Source organism: Pantherophis guttatus, chromosome 9, assembly GCF_059756535.1.
Source record: "Pantherophis guttatus breed Tessera chromosome 9, ASM5975653v1, whole genome shotgun sequence".
In the NCBI taxonomy this organism is placed as follows: Eukaryota; Metazoa; Chordata; class Lepidosauria; order Squamata; family Colubridae; genus Pantherophis; species Pantherophis guttatus.
In genome coordinates this window covers 3,341,750-3,364,800 of record NC_142071.1, presented here as the reverse complement: position 1 = coordinate 3,364,800, position 23,051 = coordinate 3,341,750, and the positions used below count along the sequence as shown (strand labels likewise).

At 44.7% G+C, this 23,051-nt stretch overlaps 1 protein-coding gene across 10 annotated transcripts in view; it reads right to left on the bottom strand.

The window, feature by feature from the left end:
• FAM178B (family with sequence similarity 178 member B) overlaps window positions 1-23,051 on the bottom strand; it is a 245,345-nt gene that overhangs the window by 99,702 nt on the left and 122,592 nt on the right. For all 10 annotated transcript variants that reach the window (XM_087875813.1, XM_087875808.1, XM_087875815.1 and 7 more), the window contains one exon: window positions 13,227-13,324. In XM_087875813.1, the coding sequence (XP_087731939.1) occupies window positions 13,227-13,324 (98 nt within the window). The remainder of the gene's footprint in view (window positions 1-13,226; window positions 13,325-23,051) is intronic.

Sequence of the window (23,051 nt, the reverse complement as noted above, 5' to 3'; positions counted from 1 at the left end):
CAGAGTCAGCTTATTGCCCCCAACAATCTGAGTCCTCATTTTACCGACCTCGGAAGGACGGAAGGCTGAGTCAACCTCGAATCCTGTCAGAATCGAATTCTAAACTGTGGGCAGAGTCAGCCTGCAATACTGCATTCTAACCACTGTGCCCCCATGGATGGATGGATGGATGGATGGATGGATGGATGGATGGATGGATGGATATTATATTTCCCCTAAAAGAGAAATGGAAATCTTAAGGGAGACAGGGCTTCAGCTCCCTGCCCCCCATCAGATATTTGGTGCCCATTAAGAGAGACTGGGCCATCCTATCTACAAGACAAAAGATCTTCACCTCCAGGGTGATGGGATTAAGACATGACCCCTCCAGGACATAATAGGATTATCTAACAGCAGGGATCACTGCATTGCAAAATCACCTGAGGGACATTGCATCAGCCCAAGGTTCAACCAAACTTGACTCAGACAAACATGACCCCCACATGGCCCCATGGGAGTCTGACTACAGCCAATGTAATACATTTCTTGCACAGGAACAGGAAGCTCGTGGGCAAGGCCCAAGAGAGGGTACAAATAACCCTCACTCTCCACTCCACATAGTCAGCTGCACAGGACCTCAGACCCATGTGGTCCTGTTCATCAATAAACCATCTTTAGGTAGAATGGTAGGATCAGGAAAGCCATTAAGACACAATAGGAATGACCCAACACCCTTTCACAACACAAGCCTCTTCATTGCATCACCCAGCAGGCTTCAAACTTGCTTCAGACACATGGGAGTCTGACTACAGCAACCAACAGAATACATGCTCTTGCCACAGAAACAGGAAGCTCAAGGGCAAGGCCCAAGAGAGGGTATGAATAACCCTCACTCTCCACGTGGTCAGCTGCCCAGGACCTCAAACCCATGTGGTCCTCCTCATCAATAAACCATCTTTCCAATCAGCCTCCATGCTTCTGGGTCTTTCTCCCCACTTGGAACTGAGCCAGATGGATATTTCTTCCAACACTTTCCTTCTGCTGGACCCCAGCCAAACAAAAGTGGCTGGGATGGGAAGGAGAACTGATTCTCCCTGATCATCCTGCATTTCAACATGATGATAAGGATAGGGTTTTTTGTAAAGACTGTGTGGGAGATGTTTCTCTTACTGATTTTGCAAAAAAAAAAAAAAAAAAAAAATCTGGAAAAAGGGCTCGGCCATATAAATAGGTACAGCTTATTTGCCTTCTGGGTTGCAAATGATGCAGAAGTGGTGAAGATTACGGCTTTAAGAAATAATTGCTTTAATTCTGTATTTACAGCTCTAATTGAGAGACTCCTGGTGTCTTTCGTGATAGCCTCAGCCGTCTTGTCCTCATTAGCAGCAGCCGTTGGGTAATTGATGGAGATTTTAATGAAATTCTTGATCCAATTTTAGATAAGCATTCTCTTAAGCCGCACTCTTTGGTTCCGTTGGCGCAGAAAGCGCACGTAACCACGAATAGCGGACTTGGAAGGGACCTTGGAGGTATGCTAGTGCAAACCCCTACTCCAGCAGGACGCCCTATGCCCATGATGGCGAACTTATGGCACGCGTGTCACAGGTGGCATGCAGAACCCTCTCTGCGGACACGCCAGCTGTCACCCAGCCCAGCTCCACTGCGTGTGTGCACTCACCTCCCGCTGGCCAGCTGGTCTTCGGGTCTCTGCCGCGCATGTGCAGGGGGCGTGGCCTTCCCCGATCTCCGCAGTTTCTCCTCCCCAGCGTGCCCTAGCTTCCTCCTGCATTTCTGCCGCCTGTGCCTTCCCTGATCTCTACAGGTGCCTCTCCATGGCAGAAATGCAGGAGGAAGCTAGGGCGGCTGGGGGGGAGAAGCTGCAGAGATTGGGGAATCTCTGCATCCCCCCCCCCCACCCCCAGTCCTTCTTTTCTCTAGACTGGCCAAACCCAAATCCTGCAACTGTTCTTCATATTTTTCATGCAACCCCTTGGGAAAATTAATGGCCCACCCTTGATGTTGACTCTTTGCTCATCCAAGGATTGGTAAAAAAAAAAAAAAGGCTTACTTAAAAGTAAACAGCTCACAAACTTCAAAATAAATAAAGTGAATTAAAATAAATTAAATATTAAATTAAATTAAATTAAATACGCTATATTCTTGGGTCACTGAGTACAGATGCTTGCATATATGAGGGAACAATAAGGCCTACGCTCCACATATAAAAAATATAAAAGGACATTCTATAAAGATACATATAATCAAGAAGAAGGTTAATTTTTCCTTGTCTCAATCTGTGATTTATTCCCTCCCCAGACCTGGACCAGAAATTGCAAAGAGCTATGTTTGAATTGATTAAATTGCTTTTTTTGCTAAGGTAGCCCTTTACGTTAACATGTCTCTAGCAACTTTGGCAGATTTCGGGAGGAAAAAAAAAAAAACCCAGAAAAAGTTTTGGCATGTCAACCAAAGTAGTAACTAGCTTGAAATGTCATCCTAGTGATTTAGGGCAGTTATATATTACATCTGAAGACATAACTTCAGAGAAGATTCACTGCCTTCTCAGCTCTTTTCCGTGTCTGGATAATCAACAAAATGAGCCACTTTCTAAACCTAACCAGGCAGAAGAAATCAAATATATAATTGATAATGTAAGGAATGATACAACGCCAGGGCTGAACGGGTTTTTTGAGGAGAACAAATGGAAAGATATGCAGATCTGCTGGTTTCTAAATTTTAAACCTTTTCGAAATGCGTTTGAATGCAACACCGGATCCATTTCTGCTAACGAAGCTTATATTGCTTGAGTAGATAAAGATTGTAATACGCTAATCAAATAGCTACTTCGTTAAAGCATTATCTGGCACTTTCATAAACCACCTCCAGAAAGTACATTCGGCTCAAGTGAGGGATTTATTTTATGACAGAGAAGAAGCTGACAATTTGAGATTATCAGGAAACCTTGAAGTTTTAAATAATGCTTAAGTGAATCCATCTTTAATTATTTCACTGGGTGTAGAGAAGGAGTCATGTGAAATGCCTAGCGATATTTCTTATTATTTTTTTTGTTCTTTCAACGTTTCCCAGAATACCTTTAAAATGCATCCCAGTGACTTTATTCTTCTCGGAAAACACAAGTGAGAAAAAATAGCCATATCAGTGGGCAGGCAAGCTCAGCTCCAGATGAGTTTTGGGCCATCTGGGCCCACCAGAAGTAGGGAAACAGGCTGTTTCCTGCCTCCGGAGAGCCTGAGGGGTGGTGGGGAAGGCAGTTTTCACCCTCCCCAGACTCATGGAGGTGCTCTGGACCCAGGGAAGAGAGAAAAACGGGCCTACCTGGCCATTGCGTGCCGGGAGCAGGGGGGTGGGCGTGGGCATGCATGAGTGCAACCGCCCCCTCCTGACACGCGATGGCAAAAAGGTTAGCCATCCCTGTTCTATACCCTTTCCATTGGATGCGAATAATCGCCTTATCGTCGTTCTGCTCTTATTGTTTGCATTCTACATATATCTGAGAACTCACATACATGTGCGCATGTGCACGCACACGGTCTAGCAAAAGTCATCGGCCAACCACAATATGATTTATTAATTCTTTTTAGAAAACATTACTGTATTTAGACACGTTCAAAGGGCATGCGTCAAACAAGTAAGGAAGTGTCTAGAACCGTGATGGCAAACCTATAGCACACGTGCCAGAGGTGGCATGCACAGCCCTCTCTGTGGACACACGCGCCATCGTCAGCTGCTCTTCTGGTTTCTGGTGCGCCGGCCAGCTGGTCTTCGCAGGCGCCGGAGTACCAGAAAACAGCCTAAAAACGGCCAAAAACCAGGGTGTTTTTTCGGCTGTTTTTGGCCTGAAAACGGCCCAGAAAATGGCCTGAAAACGGCCCGAAAAACAGCCAAAAAACAGGCATGCACACGCCAGCCAGCTGGTCTGTGGGTTTCCGGTGCTCCGGCGCGTGCACCTGCACGAGCCTTCTGGTTTGGGCACTCAATGCCGAAAAGGTTTGCCATCACTGGTCTAGAACAGGGGTCTCCAGCCTTGGCAACTTTAAGACTTGTGGGTTTCAACTCCCAGAATTCCTCAGCCAGCTTTGCTGGGAGTTGAAGTCCACAAGTCTTAAAGTTGCCAAGGTTGGAGACACCTGGAGTAGAAGAACATCTGGACATTTAATACAATTTATCTAAGTTACCTGTGGGGGCTTTTGGTACACTGATTTCAACTCCCAGAATTCCCCTGTTGGGAATTGAGACTTCTGGGAGTTGAAGTCCAGACATCTTCACGTTCTCAAGGTTGAGAAACACGGCTCTCTACATGAAAGGATTCTCGAGAGGTTGCAGTTTGCTGATGAGTCGGAACTTTCCTTATTGAAATTAATAAAATTAATGGATGGGTTTGGACTCGACCTCGGTATATATTAATTGGCCTGAATCTGAATTGAGGTCTAGAGTGAAGGGCACTCATTTGTCAAAGTCAGTTTTCCCTGGGCAGTTTCAACTCTACCAGGAAGCCATTTATCTTGGGTTGGAAGTACTGGGGACATGATGCAATTGAATTTATATAAATTGCCATTAGAAATAGCAACAGTTTGGATAGATGGGATATAGGGCATATAAAGATCAGATTAATACTCTAATACAGAAATGTTTTACCCTGAATCCTTTTTATTATATACCAGTGATGGTTAACCTTTTTGGGGCTGAGTGCCCAAAAAATGCGCACTTGCGAGCTAATTTGCACCAAGACAAATTCTTTGTGTGTCCAATCACACTTGGCCAATAAAAAATTCTATTCTATTCTATTCTATTCTATTCTATTCTATTCTATTCTATTCTATTCTATTCTTTTTTCTTTTCTTTTCTTTTCTTTTCTTTTCTTTTCTTTTCTTTTCTATTCTATTCTATTCTATTCTATTCTTTTTTCTTTTCTTTTCTTTTCTTTTCTTTTCTTTTTTCTTTTCTTTTCTATTCTATTCTTCTATTCTATTCTATTCTATTCTTTTTTCTATTCTAATGCTTGCACATATGCCCGAACCCTCAAAATGCAAAGCAAGTGCCCCCCCCGTCCAGGCGCCGTCCCTGTATATGTGCTTGTGTCCCCCGGGCATGCGCCCCAGGGCCCTCCAGATTGGTTTGGCTTCCAGATTGGTATAGAAGGCTTTCCACGCCCAAAACGAGGGCTGGAAAGCCTCCTGCACCAGCCTGGAAGCCAAAATGGGGCACCACACAATCCCACCCTATTTTGGTCCTGGAAAGCCTCCTGCACCAATCTGCACACACCCCGCGCATGTGCCCCACCCCCTGCACATGCGCTGGCCGGTAGGAGGCATGCCACCGGCCAGGCTGGGGCGACGGCTGGAGTGCCAGCAGAGGGGGCTCTACATGCCATATGTGGCACGCATGCCACAGGTTCACCATCACGGTTATATATAATCTTCCTCTCTAACCCGACATTTTCAGTAATTTAAAACATTATTTCGGAGGTTTATTTGGGAAGCACTACCCTTTTCACTCAAAAAAAAGAGAAGATCTTAATTATCAGTTAAAGGAGAGCTGATTTTTCAGATTTTATACTGTATGGTTTGCCTGTATGATTTGCCGACTAGAAACGTATCCTAGCAAACTACATTGGAATCGGGGTATTTGATATCCTTTATGTGAGTTTCTCAATCTTGGCAACTTTACGATGGGTAGATTTTTAACTCCCAGAATTCCCCTGAGCCAACTGCATAGGAGCCTTGGTAACACAGTGGTTAGAATGCAGCATTGCAGACTAATTCTGCCGACTGTCAGCAGTTCGATTCTCACCGGCTCAAAGTTAACTCAGCCTTCCAGCCTTCCGAGGTGGGTAAAATGAGATTGCTGGGGGGGCAAGAGGTTGACTCTATAAAACCGCTTAGAGAGGGCTGGAAAGCACTGTGAAGCGGTATAGAAGACTAAGTGCTAGTGGTATTTACACAAAGGTACTGCCATTTTCATCAGATTGATGGGAGGAGTGACATGCTACTATAACATTAAGTCTTTTTACGGATCCATGTGACATCACAACACATCTACAAAAAACAAAACAAAAAAAACACCTGTGCAACTCTGCTTTTATCATTTCAGCTTCCCAGGGACTCCTCTGAGAATTTAAATGGAAGTTTAGGTCCAATTACTCTGGTGAGTCTGGAATCCCCCTCCTCAATTTAATATCAGGAAGACAAAGAAATCCGTTGTGCAATGCTACATCAACTCTGGTTCAATCCTTAATGTTATACTCATATAATTTTATGGGGGAATGCAAATTTGAAAAGAACCCCTTTTTAAAAGAACCTGGCAGAGTCTAAAGTTTAGATAAATTAGAAGAATTAGACTAGTGCAGTGATGGCTAACTTTTTTGCCATCATGTGCCAGGAAGGGGAGGTGGGGGAGATTCGTGAGTGTGCACGTGCCCACAATCATAATTCTATGTGCCCCGCCCTGTGCATGCATGCATGACCCCCGCCCTCCCCAACCCCCGCTCCTGGCACACAATGGCCCGGTAGGCCCGTTTTTCTTTCTCACCTGGCTCCAGATCCTCTCTATGCATCTGGGGAGGGCAAAAACAGCCTTCCCCACCCCCTCGGAGGCCCGAAACGGCCCGTTTCCCAACTTCCGGTTGGACAGGAAGTGACATTTTTTGTTGTCCCCAGCCTCCAGAGACTCCTAGAGAGGCTGAGCTGGCGTGCCAGGTGACATGGCTCCGTGTGCCACCTGTGGCACGCGTGCCATAGGTTCGCCATCATGGGACTAGTGGTTAAGGCACCAGGCTAGAAAACAGAGGACTGTGAATTCAAATCCCGCCTTAGCCAACAAAGCTGGCTGGGTCAGTCGGCCTCTTTCTCTCAGCTCAACCCACTTCACAGGATTGTTGTTATGGAGAAAAAAGGAGGAGGAAGGTGTGTTGAATATGTTGGTTGCTGAGTTATTTGTAAATATAATAAAGGGGGGATACAAATAAATCAACTCTTGTTTGTTCTTAATCAGCTAGGTGCTAACTAAGATGAATTAACTTGTGCGTACAAGCAACTCTTTTGAGGTAAGCACTAACAAATGCTGCTAAGGAAGTCCCATCCGGGAGGAAGATATAATTCAGGAAAGCCACAAGGAAGATATACTAGTGAGTGTTTTTATGGTCAGCATGATGAGCTTCTGGGCTAAATGCCCGTGGTTTAATTATTTGGTATCCTGATGTTTCGCCAGCAGCCATGGCTGGCATTTTTAGAGGTAAAGTAATCACTGTAGCACACGTCTTGGCAGTGAGCACTAAGTAAGCGGCTGCATTTATAACTGAGCAATCTGGATTTTAAATAAACTTTCCAATGAAACTAATCTCTGACTGATCCATGTCATGGGCGTCTACCATAAGAACGCTAATTCCTGATTGTTTCTTCATCCAATGCAGGAGATAGATAGATAGATAGATAGATAGATAGATAGATAGAGAGAGAGAGAGAGAGAGAGACAGACAGACAGACAGACAGACAGACAGACAGACAGACATATCTCCTGCATTGGATGAAATTAATTAATTAATTAATTAATTAATTAATTCTCAGCCCTTCATTATTTTTTCATAAATAACTCAAGGCAGCAAACCTACCTAATATTCACGGTAAACTCCTGATGATGAAAATGGATTTCTGTCATCCTTGGGTGTCTGAATAATTACTTGGTTTTTATTTGTTTAGAGATGGTTAAAAACCATCTCTAACCCCAGATCCCAGTTGGATCTGTGATCTTCTCAATATAGGGGAGAAACATTTTTCTCCCTGGAGAGGTGCTTTGACCCCAGATGTATATTGATTATTATTTGTATTTTTTGATTGCCTGATCTCTCCAACAGATCTCCTGGTAGGAGGTAAAACATTATCAACATGTCTCAAACTTATCTGATAATCTTTCAGGCTCACAAATGTATCTGGCACATTTGCTAAGAGTTTTTGTGATGATTCTCTTTCTGGCAAGAATGATGGTTAAACTTTTTAAGTAGACAATGATCTGTGCGCGTTGGCTTTCGGAATAGCCCATACCCTGATCACTGAGTTTCTTTCTGAATGATCAGGACATCCAAAAATGCAAATTTGCCACCTTCTCTTCTTGCATCGTAAATTGAATATTTGGGTAGAGACTGTTCAAAATTTCTAGGAGTTCTTTTCAACTCTTCTTCACCATGACTCCAAATCATGAAGCAAGACCCCTCTTAAGTCAACTCCAGTCAATCAAGTTCTCTCCACGCTCTGAACCTAACACTCTTGAAAACATTCTTATCTATTTTGGAGGAAGGGAGGGAGCCAGAATGAGACAGAAGCAGCCTCCATATCAGGCGTCTCCGGACGTGGCAACTTTAAGATCTGTGGACTTCAACTCAACAGGATTTCTCAGCCAGTCATGCTGGCTGGGGAATCCAGGGAGTTGAAGTCCAACAAGTTGCCAAGTTTGGAGACCCCTGCTCTAATGGGACAGAAGAAGTGAGACGGTCCAGCCCATCTTTGACAGCACTTTTTCCTACTTCCTTTCACCAGGACTTGAAGGCTTGGCTCCAGGAACAGGTGACCTAAAGACCTTCCTCCTTCAAACAAAGCACTGGGCAAAGGTTTAGGAAATCCCTGGGAGATTTCTAGCAACTCTTCCCAGGAAGAAAATGTGCTCCACCCAACAACAGAATGTTGTTTTTTTTTTAAACCCTGGAAATTCTTGACAGTTGGAGTCTTTCTTACAATGTCCTGCAATTTCTCTGACCAGCTACAGATGTCCTATGTGACTTCTCAGCCACCCACTAAGTTCAGAAGCTAAGTTAGACTGTTTACGTTGCAAAACAGGATTGTGTAGAAGGCATTTCTATGTGTGTCAGTGCACAACAAAAATGGGTAGAGCGTTGATCACACCATTGTAATCACAATCTTGTGGGGTTTGGGGTTTTTTTTTTTTTTTTTTGGCCAATATAGACCAGACCGCACCAGACCACAATAAGATTATTATGGTCTTGCTACAAAATGCTTTACAGACTCTAAGAAATAGAAAGAGTTTGGATTACTCCAGAAATTATCAGTGGTATTTAAAATATCCTAAAATGTCCGGAGGGAGGGTGGGAGGGAAGGAAGGGAGGGAATGAGCCTTGGTGACGCAGCAGACTAAAGTGCTGTTAAGTAGCACCAGCTGCCTGCAATTACTGCAAGTTCAAATCTCACCAGGCTCAAGGTTGATTCAGCCTTCTACCCTTCCGAGGTAGGTAAAATGAGGACCCGGATTGTGGGGACAATAAGCTGACTTTGTATAAAAAAAGAACACCGCTTGGGGGGGCCGAAAGCCCTACTAAGCAGGTATATACAAAAGTATGAAGGCTATTGCTTAACGCATTGTAAGCCGCCCTGAGTCTCCAGAGAAGGGCGGCGTATAAAACAAACAAACAAACAAACAAACAAACAAACAAACAAATAAATAAGAAAGGAAGGAAGGAAGGAAGGAAGGGAGAAAGGGGGACATGAAGGGAGGGAGGGAAGGGGGGAGAGAAGGAAGGAAGGGGGGAAGGGAAAAAAGGGGGGCAGGAAGGGAGGAGGGAGAGAAGGAAGGAAGGAAGGGAGAAAAGGAGGGCAGGGAGGGAGGGAAGGGAGGAAGGGAGGGAGGGAGGGAGGGAGGGAGGAAGGAAGGAAGGAAGTCAATTAACAATCTAAAGGCTGGTGAAGTACCAATGTAATGCAGGTCTTGCTGCCAACTCCTAGGAACTGATCAAGGACAAATCAGGACTGAAGTGGCCATGAACCCATCTTCACAAAAGTCTTCAAGGGAGAGCAGGAATAAAGTGTATAAACTTTGGCTTTGTGATGAATGCTTTTAGAACATAGAACATAGAATCACAGGGCTGGACAGTCTTCTAATCCAACCCCCCTTTCTCAAGGCAGGAGACCTAACACCATTCTGATCCAATGCTTATCCAGTTTATGCTTGAGAAAACCTCCAACAATGCAGCAGCCACGACTCCAGGAGGCAAGCTACTCTATTATTTAATTGTAACCTCCTGCCACAAGGTTCAGTGAAAGGCATTCTTTTGGATGATTGTTGTTGTTGTTGTTAGTTGCGAAGTCGTGTCCGACCCATCGCGACCCCATGGACAACGTTCCTCCAGGCCTTACTGTCCTCTAACATCCTCTGGAGTCCATTTAAGCTCACGCCGACTGCTTCAGGGACTCCATCCAGCCACCTCGTTCTTCTTTTGCCCTCCATCTTTCCCAGCATTAGGCTCTTCTCCAGGGAGTCCTTCCTTCTCATCAGGTGGCCAAAGTATTTGAGTTTCCTCTTCAGGATCTGGCCTTCTCAAGAGCAGTCAGGGTTGATCTCCTCTAGGACTGACCGGTTGGATCGCCTTGCAGTCCAAGGGACTTGCAGGAATCTTCTCCAGCACCAGAGTTCAAAGGCCTCCATCCTTTGGCCTTCTCAGCCTTCCTTATGGTCCAACTTTCACAGCCATCCATTGCAACTGGGAAAACCATCACCTTGACTATACGCGCTTTTGTTGGCAGGGTGATGTCTCTGCTTTTTAGTATGCTGTCTAGATTTGCCATGGCTTTCCTCCCCAGGAGCAAGCATCTTTTAATTTCTTGGCTGTAGTCCCCATCTACAGTCATCTTGGAGCCCAGGAAAATGAAATCCGTCACTACCTCCATTTCTTCCCCATCTATTTGCCAGGAATTGAGAGGGACAGATGCCATGATCTTAGTTTTCTTAATGTTGAGTTTCAAGCCAACTTTTGCAATCTCCTTCTTCACCCGCATCAAGAGGCTCTTTAAACATTGGTTATATCTTGCTTTTTCTTTCGCTGCAATTCTAGTGTTCAGATTCCTTCTTCTAAAACTCCTCCATCTTCCAATTGTCCTCTGCTACTTTCAGCCTAACCTCTGGGCTTTTAAAATCTGTTTTCGTAGCTGCCTAATCTCCTCCTCAGCTGGAGAACTTGCTTCTTAAGGGACAAGAAGTCCATTAAAGCCAATCAGGGCAAGAGATCAACCAACTACTCAACACAGATGATAAGGAGCAGAAAACAAAGCGGTGCCTTTGAGCTTAGATTTGCTCTAGGTCCCTAATGGTAAATGTGCTTTTTACATTTTTTTTCTCAACTTCCGAAGTTGAGAAGGGACTCCTTCAGCCAGGTGTCCCCACCTGCCAAGAACGGGTGAAAAAAGGGGCACAAGGACTTGTCTTTTGCACATGTTCCCCAGCAAAGGGCACTAAGAAATTTACTACCGCATACGATCATCCATCCTGGTAAATAGATGGGAAAGAAATGGAGGTAGTGACAGAATTTATTTTCCTGGGCTCCCAGATCACCGCAGATGGGGACTGCAGCCAAGAAATTAAAAAATGCTTGCTCCTGGGGAGGAAATCTATGGAAAATCTAGACAGCATACTAAAAAGCAGAGACATCACCCTGCCAACAAAAGTGCGTATAGTCAAGGCTACGGTTTTCCCAGTTGCAATGTATGGCTGTGAAAGTTGGACCATAAGGAAGGCTGAGCGCCAAAGAATGGAGGCCTTTGAACTCTGGTGCTGGAGAAGACTCCTGCGAGTCCCTTGGACTGCAAGGCGATCAAACTGCGTTCTTTGGGGTCCGTAGCTGGGGCAAAACAACCGCCTAGGGCAGCCCCCATGGCGAGACAGACGGCAAATAAATTTAACAAATTCAGGTAGTCATCGATTTACAATAGTTCGTTTAGTGACCATTTAAAGTTACAACGGCGCTGAGAAAAGGGACTTATGACCGTTACAGCATCCCCAGGTTCAAAATTCAGATGCTTGGCAACTGGTTCATATTTATGTCGGTCGCAACTGACTCATATTTATGAGTGTCCACGGGTCATGTGGACCTTCTGATGAGCAAAGTCAATGGGGAAGCCAGATTCACTTAACAACTGTGTTACTCACTTAACGTCCACAGCAAGAAAGGTCACAAAAGGTCACAAATGTCTCGCTTAGCAACAGAAGTTTTGGGCTCCATTGTGGTCATAAGCCAAGGACTATCTTTCTAAAAAATGAATAAATTCCCATTTATCTATGCGATTCCTTACTGCTTAAATCCGTAGCCTCTTCTTCCAGCTTTTTTCCTCCAAGGCTTAAAAAAAAGCCCAAATTGCTGTAACCTCCTACAGTTGAAGAGCTTCAGTTCATCGCTATTTCTGTTTACCCTTTGCTGGAAATCTCCCAGCTCACTTTTGGCAACGCGCCGAAAATAAACAAGCCCATCAAATTTGGTGTGTGTGTTTTCTGACCCACGGCTATGCTTCCCAACGTGGAATTGGTCATTCCGTCAACGTAAACCAGGCCAATATTTTTACCGAGCTCTGTATTATCCCACCAGACCAGTGGTGAAATTCAAATTTTTTTACTACCGGTTCTGTGGGCGTGGTGTGGTGTGGCTTGGTGGACGTGGCAGGGGAAGGATACTGCAATATCTCCATTCTCACCCCACTCCTGGGGCAAGGATACTGAAAAATCCCCATTCCCACCCCTCTGGGGCCAGCCAGAGGTGGTATTTGCCGGTCAGGGTTGGGTTCCAAATTTTTTTACTACCGGTTCTGTGGGCGTGGCTTATTTTGTGGGTGTGGCTTAATGGTCATGTGACAATCCTTTAGGATTTAGCAGAGGTACTGGTCTACCAGGCTTTTAACTGCTTGCAGAGCTGTACCAGTCTACCCATTTGTTTTTGGAGGCACCGGTCTATCACCACAGTGCCTTTTAACACTGATCAGCTGTAGGGCGGCCCTTTGAAGCCCCACGGCAAGAGTTTTAAAAGTTTTTTTTCCTTCTAGCCGATCAGCTGGGACTCAGGAGGCAGCAATAGATTGGGGGCGGGGCCAAATAAAAGGTAAGAATAACGTGGGCGGGTATGGGGGGGCAGAACTGGTTCGGTGACGTCATATCATCACCGCTACCGGCTCAGCGGAACTGGGAGGAACCCACCACTGTTGCTGGTTCTCCGAACTACTCAAAATTTCCGCTACCGGTTCTCCAGAACCTGTCAGAACCTGCTGGATTTCACCCCTTGCCCCAGACTTCTTTCCTGACCAATCACACCTGGCACAGGTGGTAATCAGGAGGCTGGACCGCTAAGATTTTACTGCCCCACTTTGCTCTGCTTTGCATTGGTGGGCGCATCCCGTCCCGTGCCTCCTTCCGCCCCGTTCCCCCAATCGTGTCGGAGAGCTAGTCGCCACGCGGAAAGGACTCACCGTCCTCTAGACGTGGTATCCGGGAAGCAACGCACGACGGCGACCATGTTGTGATGATGCTGCGAGACGTGGCCGAGGGACCTGCACAGCTCTGGCAGCTGTTAAGGAAAAGAGAAAGTCGGTTGTGAATTTGCGAGCGGGGAGATGCTTCCTGAGAAATCAGTTCCAGATGGCGGCTACTGGTGCAGTTCGATTTTTTTTTTCCCAAGCTCGCTTTCCAATTCTCAGGGTGTGCTGCTTTCTATATTTAAGTTTGCATGTCTGCGTGTAACGTTCTGCTACCTTCTGTCCATGCCAGTTGGTGGTGGGTTTCGGTGAAACAGCAACGCTTCCGTATACACTACTCTTCCCCCCTTATCCTTTTTTCCCCCCACAAACGGTTCTAAAAAGATGCGTTCTATCGCATGTCGAGCATATAGTCCCATTGTATACCTTTTGAAAAGGGTATTGTGTGATTAATAATGCTAAATAATGGAAGGGGAAAGGTTGCTTTCTTTAAAAAGAAACACGGAGATAAACAGACTCGGTAAGAACACAAGGGTGCCGTGGTTTGAAAAGCAATGTTTGAGCTTCAAGTCCTCTTCTGCTGAAATGCTATTGTTGAAATATTCTTCACAACTGAATACAGGTTGTCCTTGACTTACAACAGCTCATTTAGTGTCCGTTCGAAGTGACATCATCATCATCGTTGCTGAAAAAAAGGTGACTTAGGGCCGTTTTTCACACTTATGACCGTTGCAACGTCGCCGTGGTCATGTGATCAAAATTCAGCTGCTTGGCAAGTGATTCATATTTATGACGGTTGCAGGGTCCAGGGGTCATATCATCCTCTTTTGCGACCTTCTAACAAGCCAAGTCAACGGGGAAGCCGGATTCGCTTAATGGCCGTGTTACTAGTTTAACAACGGATTCACTTAACGAAAGTGGCAAGAAAAGTCATAAAATGGGGATTTGTTTAACGACCATGTTACTAATTTAACAAGTGCAGTGATTCACTTAGCAACCAGGACAAGAGGATCGATTGTAAGTCCCTTTTTTTCAGCGCCATCGCAATTTTAAACGATCACTAAGTGCATGGCTGTAAGTACATCCACATTTTAGTTAACAAAAGGGCATTGACGTAAAATGCTGTATTCCACGAAATAAAACATATCCAAATTCCAAGTTGAAAACCTGGCTCACGACAAACCTGGTTTACACCTGCAATATTGAACTATAAGCTACCCAATCCCGTTTAGCTTAGCTTGGTACGCAACACAAACCCAGATATAGTCTAATAAAACTGCACCTGTTTAATAAAGTGGAGAAAAAATGCCCTGGGGAAACGAACGTCCAATATTATATTCTTTAAATAAAAAGAGAGAGAGAGTTTATACATTTTGTCCAGAGTTCTTTAATAGCAAATGCTTCGTGCACAGAATTTTACGTGGGATTCAATTGCTACTTCCTTTTTTTTTTTTTTTTTTTTACTGCTTAGATAGAAACTTTCCGGATAATAGTTTAGCTGAAGAAAATCTTCCACAGAGGGGAAATTCTGCACAAGGGTACCGTTTTTGTTTTTAAAGTCAAGGGGAAAAATGAAGAATTACATTACAATAGGAGCAGCTGTCCCTGGACAAGATAGCTGACATTTTTCTATCAGAGAAAATGTCAACTTTCCCCTTCCCCTCCTTCTCATTCAACCCCATACTTTTACCAGTGGTGCAATATAGTATTATATTACTCATTTAAGTAACCACAAATTGTTAAGTGAAACGTTTATTCACTTAAAGTAAAGAACCATTCTTCCTTGTGTTTATGGACCTACGAAGGTCATAGATGTAAGGATTACTCATGAGGTTACTTTTCCGTCACCATTGTAACTGCACATAGTGACTAAGCAAGGACTATATATCCCTTCTTCTTCTTCTTCTTCTTGTGCCATATCCATCATCAGATGTTGGTGATCGTGTTGACGATCCTATTTTTATCAACAGCCATACGAAAAATTGCTGTGGAGTTTTCTCCAAACATATTCAAACAAAGAATATGCCACAGTTCTTAAATGAATCACTGTTGAGACTTGAGATGAAGATGTGGAGACTCTAGAAAGAGTGCAGAGAAGACCAACAAAGATGATTAGGGGACTGGAGGCTAAAACATATGAAGAACGGTTGCAGGAACTGGGCATGGCTAGTCTAGTGAAGAGAAGGACCAGGGGAGGCATGATAGCAGTCTTCCAGTCTTCCAATTTGGGGCTGCCCCAAAGAAGAGGGAATCAAGCTATTCTCCAAAGCACCTGAGGGTAGGATAAGAAGCAATGGATGGAAACTAATCAAGGAGAGAAGCAACTTAGAACTAAGGAGAAATTTCCCGACAGTGAGAACAATTAATCAGTGGAACAACTTGCCTCCAGAAGTTGTGTTTGCTCCAACACTGGAGGTTTTTAATAAGATGTTGGATAACCATTTGTCTGAAGTGGTGTAGGGTTCTCTGCCTAAGCAGGAGGTTGGACTAGAAGACTTCCAAGGTCCCTTCCAACTCTGTTTATTCTATTCTATTCTATATCCCATCACAGAACACTAAACTCCTAGAAGCTTTGTTGTGTGTGTGTGTGCATATAGGTGTGCATCTTGAGTTCGGAAGCTGGGCACCCAGCAGGGATGTCCATGGGGGATTCAGAAAAACAAAAATGATGGCAATGAGGCGATCAAAGCCTCATCTCTTTTATATATGCTTTGCCAAATGATTTGGAGCCCCCCCCCCCAAAAGCCTGAACTTTTCTGTTTAAACAGGATTTTGAGTCAAAAGCCTGTCCCCCCCAAAAAAAAAGAAGAAGAAGAGTCGTCTCAGAAGTTAAAAGGAAACCGATTAGAAGGGATTACGAAACGGATTGATTCGGATTCTTTGATAAAAGCTTGTTAAAAATTAACTGAAGGGCCCAGATCGTTGTGGGAGATTAGTGGAAGTAAGTGCTTGGTTTCTACCCAGGCTCATAAATTAACTGCGGTCTATTAGCCCTCTGCACTTATTTTCTGAAAATAAGTGTGAAAATACTGAAATGATGAAATGATGGCTTAGTTCGAATAATTATTTGGGGGAAAATGAAGTGCGCTTACAGGTGGTTGCTAGCTCACTGGCCATTCATCCAGAGACTGTTAAAAGTTATGATGGTGCTGGAAAAATAACTTTATGCCCATTTATTGCAACGCGCTTTACATGGGGCTACCCTTGAAAAGTGTTCGGAGACTACAGTTGGTCCAGAACGCAGCCGCGCGAGCTGTCGTGGGTGCACCTAGATACACCCACATTACACCAATTCTCCGTGAGCTGCACTGGCTCCCTATCGGTCTCCGGGCGCAATTCAAGGTGTTGGTTATTACCTTTAAAGCCCTACATGGCTCAGGGCCAGGTTATCTTCGAGACCGCCTTCTGCCGCATAGCTCCCAGCGAGCGGTAAGATCCCACAGAGTTGGTCTCCTCCGGGTCCCGTCAGCTAAACAATGCCGGCTGGCGGGTCTGCGGGGGAGGGCCTTCTCTGTGGCTGCCCCGGCTCTCTGGAACCAGTTACCTCCTGGGGTCCGGACCATCCCCACCCTATTGGCCTTCCAGAAAGCGGTGAAGACCTGGCTTTTCCAGCAGGCTGGGGCCGTTGATCTCACTCTTGTGATCCGGCCATGAATGGTATGAATGAGTTTTTAATGTTTTTAATTTTTAAATATTTTTTATAATGATTTTTTAAAATGTATTGTGAGCCACCCTGAGTCTTCGGAGAGAGGCAGCATATAAATTGAATTAATTAAATTAAATTAAATTTATTTAGGACCATCATGGCATCCCTCAGTCATATGATTGCCATTGTACTCAGAACATGGTATCCCGTGCCTGACTGGTTGTCTTTCACACCCTCTATCCCAGGGTTCCAGGAATGATGGCCCTTTTAGGACTTGTGGACTTCAACTCCCAAAATTCCTAAACCAGCCGTGCTGGCTCAGGAATTCTGGGAGTTGAAGTCCACAAGTTATAAAGGGGCCATTTTTCCCCACCTTTGCTTTACCCAGATTGGTTGGGGAGAAAGGGATTGCAAGAGACTAAGCTGTTTGCTTTTCTACACAACAAAAGCTGTGTGATCATGCACATTAGAGTAGGGGTGTCAAACTGGCAGCCCGTGGGCCGGATGCATCATGCCCACCCCAGCTCCGCGAAGGGGGGGGGAAATCACGATATGTCATGTGACACCACAAGTTTGACACCCGTGGCTTAGAGAAATCAGCTGCTCTCTCTCCTCTCCCCCACCATCCATTCCCTGCAAAACGGAGAGATTGGAGAAGAAGGGATTGCAAGAGAGTACCGTACTGTAAACTGCTTGTGTAATGTGTCCACAGCCACAGCCCTGGGTTAAGGCACAATGACACTGCTTGTGATGTGTACACAAGACTGCAGGCAGGCCCTTGCGCATTTGAAAGGGCAGGGGAGGGGGTCAAGAGGCAAACAAAAGCCAAAAGTGTAAAACTGAACAGTCTCTTTTCAGCTGGTGAGCACAGTTGCAATCCTGTGATGTTCCACTTAGCAACCGTTTGGCTTAGCAGTGGAGTTGCTAACGTGTTTTCCCCAAAACAAGACCCAACTGGAAAATAAGCCCTCACATGATTTTTCAGGATACTCGTGGTATAAGCCCTACCCCAAAAATAAGCCCGTTAAGATCATCAGCCAGATGGAGGCATTTTAGTACCGTATTTCCCCCAAAATAAGATCTAACCTGAAAATAAGCCCTAATGCATCTTTTGGAGCAAAAATTAATATAAGAGTCTTATTTTTGGGAAAACACAGTAGTTCCAATTAAGTGTTGCTAAACGAAGACTACTCCAACACTACCGAAGAGTTGAAAGTTATCTCAGCCAACAGGGAACTGAACAAAAAGCTCCAGCTTTAAAATTGGGGAGAAGATGGAGGGGTGAACTGTTTCAACTTGGCAATATCCTGCTGTTCCTGTGGACCCGGAGCAAAAAAATACACATCCAGGAAATGGAAGAATTCTCCAGAATGTGGAGTCACTTCCGATTCAATCTGTAGCATGCAGCAGAGGTGAAATATATATTTTAACACTTGAGAGGCTTTTACTTGGAAGCTTGCTGAGCAAAAAAATAAGAGGACAGACAGGGCACCACTGCTGAGCAAGGATTAAATTCCCATGGAAAGCAAATGAATAATGTATGATTTTTTCTCCCCCACCCATATAAATACACTTGGTGAGGGCGATCGGTGATTCAGAGATGAATAGCTGGGTTATGCAAAATTGGCTGGCAGGAACTTAACAGCCTAGTTTTATGGTCTCAGAAGCTGGTTTCCCAGACTGGGAGCACATTTTCAACTCAACCAGGGCTATCATTGAGGGAGGAATGGCTTCTGTCGCATATAGTAGTGGCCAAAATGGTGGAAACCTTTTGGGAAAAGTGTATTTTGGAGGTTTATGGCTTATACCACCACTTTTTTTTTTTTTTTTTTTAGTTTCAAGATAATCCTATTCCACTGCTGGAATGGCCTGGGAATAGCCCAGACCTTCTTAACCCAATTGAAAATCTATGGAGCCGACTAAAGAAACTGGTTAGTCAGAAGCAATAAAACCCAGTTAATAGAAGCCATCATTCAATCTTGGTTTCACATTGTAACAACTGCAGAACTCAAAGACTTGGTTCACTCCATGGGAAGACGTTGTAAGGCCGTCATTCATGCTGAAGGTTACCCAACTAAGTATTAACTGACATGGGGATCATTTTTGTATAGCTTGTTTTTTCTACGTGTTTCACTTTTCTTCTTTATACTGTAACTGCTATTCTAATAGCAAATCCTTCATAAAAGTCATTGCATTACATTCTTGATTAAATTATCTTTCCACTGATATATAATTTTATGGTACTACTCCAAAAAAAAAAAAAAACACGAACTGGTGTTATTAGCTAGTTTTAGAAAATACACTTTTCCCAAAAGGTTTCCACAATTTTGGTCACTACGGTAATGCATTTCCAGTCCTGGAAATGGGGGGGGGGGGGGGGAAAGATTCATTCTTTCAAAACGTAAAGAAAAAATGCATTTCCCCTTTATGCAAATATCAGATTGTTCAGGAGGAAATTGTATTTTCCTTTCTTTCTTGAGAACAGAATATTTCCTCCGTAAAATGAAGAGCCTGGGAGAGTTGTAACCGATTAGTGTCAACTCATGGTCTCTTGGATTTCTTACTATACACCCAATTAGCAAAATGCCACAGATTTTAATTGGACAGACCAACACTTTAGCTCCTACAACTTTTCGCATTAACAGTTCCGGGATTTTCAAGTTAGCTACCAATTGTTTATATTCTTTTTTAAAAATGAAGCTTGGTTTTTCTTTATCTCCTGTGAGATTGGTGTGTGTTTCGTGGGAGATGGGCAGAGGAGAGTTGACCTCTACTCAGATGACAATCAGGAGTAGGATTCACTTATACCACTTTAGATTGAACTGAAAAGGGAAACAACAAGAGAGAGGGGAAGGAGTACAGAGAGAGGAAGGGAGAAGAGAGGAGAGGAGAGGAGAAAGAAGAAAGGGAAAAGGAGAGGGAGGAGAAAGAGGAGTAGAAGAGAAGGGTAGAAGGGGGGAAGAAGAGAGGAGTGGGGGAAGAGAAGGGGAAGTAGGAAAGAGAAGGAGAGGAAGAACGAAGGAAGTAGGAGAAGAAAGAGGAAGGAAGAGAAGGGGAGGAGAGGAGAGGAGAGGAGAGGAAGAAAGGTTGGAGTAAAGGTAAAGGGTAAAAGAGCAGCCCCGAAAAAAGTAAAAATGAAAAATGAAAGTTAAAAGATAAGATGAATGAAAAATGATGGATAAATGACTGAACTTGTAAACGTGTTTATGAGAAATAAAAATAAAAACTTTTTTGGAAAAAAAAAAAGGAGTGATATTCATTTACCTTTGCTACCAGTTCGCAAATGTAAGCGCATGTGTCAAAAATGGGGATGTGATGACGTCCGGGCGGGTGGGCGGAGCTTCCTGCAACTGACACTACCAGTTTTCCCAAACCAGATAGAACTGGCTGAAGAGCACCACTGGACGCAATGCTGTATGGTCAGAGATTGATGTTATTTCTATCGCTGTCTTTTTTTTTTCTTACTAGAATATGGGATGGATATGGAAGCTTTACGAAGAGATCGGGTAAAACAGCGCCTTGGAAAACCAGAGATGGCAGCAGGAACTAAGTCTTTACTACTATGAAGATCCAGAGAATTTTGAGAAAAGAAAATTTTTTTGAAGCCTTCAGCCTTTGGAAGATTCTTTCAGAAGGCCAGCTGCTTTTACAGGAACTACTCCCATTTAAGTATGGGTAAGACTGTATCATAAGGGACGCAGTGGCTAAGACGCTGAGCTTGTCGATCGAAAGGTCGGCAGTTCGGCGGTTCGAATCCCGAGCGCCGCATAACGGGGTGAGCTCCCGTTCCTTGTCCTAGCTTCTGCCAACCTAGCAGTTCGAAAGCACGTAAAAAAAAAAAGCAAGTAGAAAAATAGGGACCACCTTTGGTGGGAAGGGAACAGCGTTCCGTGGGCCTTTGGCATTGAGTCATGCCGGCCACATGACCACAGAGATGTCTTCGGGCAGAGCTGGCTCTTCGGCTTTGAAACGGAGATGAGCACCGCCCCCTAGAGTCGGGAACGACTAGCACGTATGTACGAGGGGGAACCTTTACCTTTAAGACTGTATCATAATCAAGTGTCTGGGACTTCTAACTTCCCTTAGTTGATGTCGATCTTCCTGCAGAACTAGCTCATCCCAAAATCTTTAAGTTTTTTTGTTTTTTTTTTTTTAAATTTGATTTATATGCCGCCCTTCTCCGGAGACTCAGGGCGGCTTACAATGTGCTCAGCAATAGCCTTCATCCTTTTGTATATTTATACAAAGTCAGCTTATTGCCTCCACAATCTGGGTCCTCATTTCACCGACCTTTGAAAGAATGGAAGGCTGAGTCAACCTTGAGCCTTGGCGAGATTCGAACCTGCAGTAATTGCAGGCAGCTGTCTTAATAACCAGCTTAATAACAGGGTGCCTTAGACCACTGTACTACCAAGTGGGGACCAAGTATCATTGATGAAGAAGAAAGATCCATACCATAGATCACAACTCAACAGGCAGCAAGGTTTTGGCAAGATTGGACAATATTTGGAATTTTCTAAGTTCTGAACGCTCCCAGAGAACGGCTGCTGGTGCAAAGGAGCCCTGGTGACGCAGTGGTTAGAATGCAGTATTGCAGGCTAACTCTGCACACAGCCAGGAGTTTGATCCTGACCAGCTCAAGGTTGACTCAGCCTTCCATCCTTCCGAGGTTGGTAAATTGAGGACCCAGATTGTTAGGGGTAGTATGGCGACTTTGCACACCCCTCAGAGAGTGTTGTAAAGCACTGTGGAGCAGTATATAAGTCCAATGCTATGGCTGCACTGGGCATGAGAGATAAAAAGACCTATCTATCAAAAAGCTGCCTTTGTCTGTCTCTGTCTCTCTCTTTCCCTCCCCCCTCCCCCCTCCTGTGACATGAGCTACCGAGGCACGCTTCCAAATAAAACACTGGAGTGCAGCCACCTGTTATTTTCATATTTTATTTTATTTTTTTGAGTTTGCCTCCAGGCTCTATTTGTAGCCTGGCGAGCTTCACCTTTTCCGTTACACCTTGCTAAGCTGCCTGTGTATTTTATTTTATTTTTAATTAAAACTATAAATAAACAAATCCAGGAGGACGTGGAGCTTGGAGGGGGCCCAAGGGAGATTTTCTGCCAGCGAATTGGCACCCATGAAATCCATCTTAGAACAGGGGCCTCCAACCTTGGCAACTTTAAGCCTGGCGGACTTCAACTCTCAGAATTAATTAATTAATTAATTTTATTTGATTTCTATACCGCCCTACTCCCGAAGGACTCAGGGCGGTGCACAGCCAAACAATAAAATAAAATACGTACATACAAAATTTAAAAAGTGGAATTAAAATCAAATTAAATAGTTTTGGCCCAGACAAATTAAAACCCCATTCAATTTAAAACCAATTTTAAAATTTGAATATATAAAATACTAAAAAATATTAAAAATTAAAAATCTTTTATAAAAGAGGGAGAAATTTAGGCCAGGCCCGCCTGGTGAAATAAAAAGGTCTTTAGAGCGCGGCGGAAGGTGCGCAGATCCAGGATCCTCCGTATCTCCGGGGGGAGCTCGTTCAAGATAGTAGGTGCCCCCACAGAGAAGGCTCTCTCCCTGGGGGCCATCAGTCGGCATTGTTTGGCAACGGCACCCAGAGGAGCCCCTCTCTATGGGAGTGTACTGGCCGGTGGGAGGCTATTGGTGGTAGTAGGCGGTCCCGCAAGTACCCCGGTCCTGAGCCATGGAGCGCTTTGCTGGCTGGGGAATTCTGGGAGTTGAAGTCCTCCAGGCTTAAAGTTGTCAAGGTTGGAGACCCCTATCTTAGAACATTCCCTCTAGGCCTGTGATGGCAAACCTATGGCACGCGGGCCACATGTGGCAGGTGGAGCCATATCTGTGGGCATGCGAGCATTGCCCTAGCTCAGCTCCAGCATGTATGCATGTGCCAACCACCTGATTTTCGGGCCTTCCAGGCCCACCGGAAGTCAGGAAATGGCCATTTCTGGCCTCCAGAGGGCCTCCAGGGGGATGGGGAAAGCTGTTTTCACCCTCCCCAGGCGCCTAGAAAGCCTCTGGAGCCTGGGGAGGGCAAAAAACGGGCCTACTGGGCCCACCGTGCCATCACGTGCCAAAACCGAGAGGAGTGTGTGTGTGGGGGTGTCACATGCGCTTCCGCAGGGGGTGGGTGGGGCATATTGAA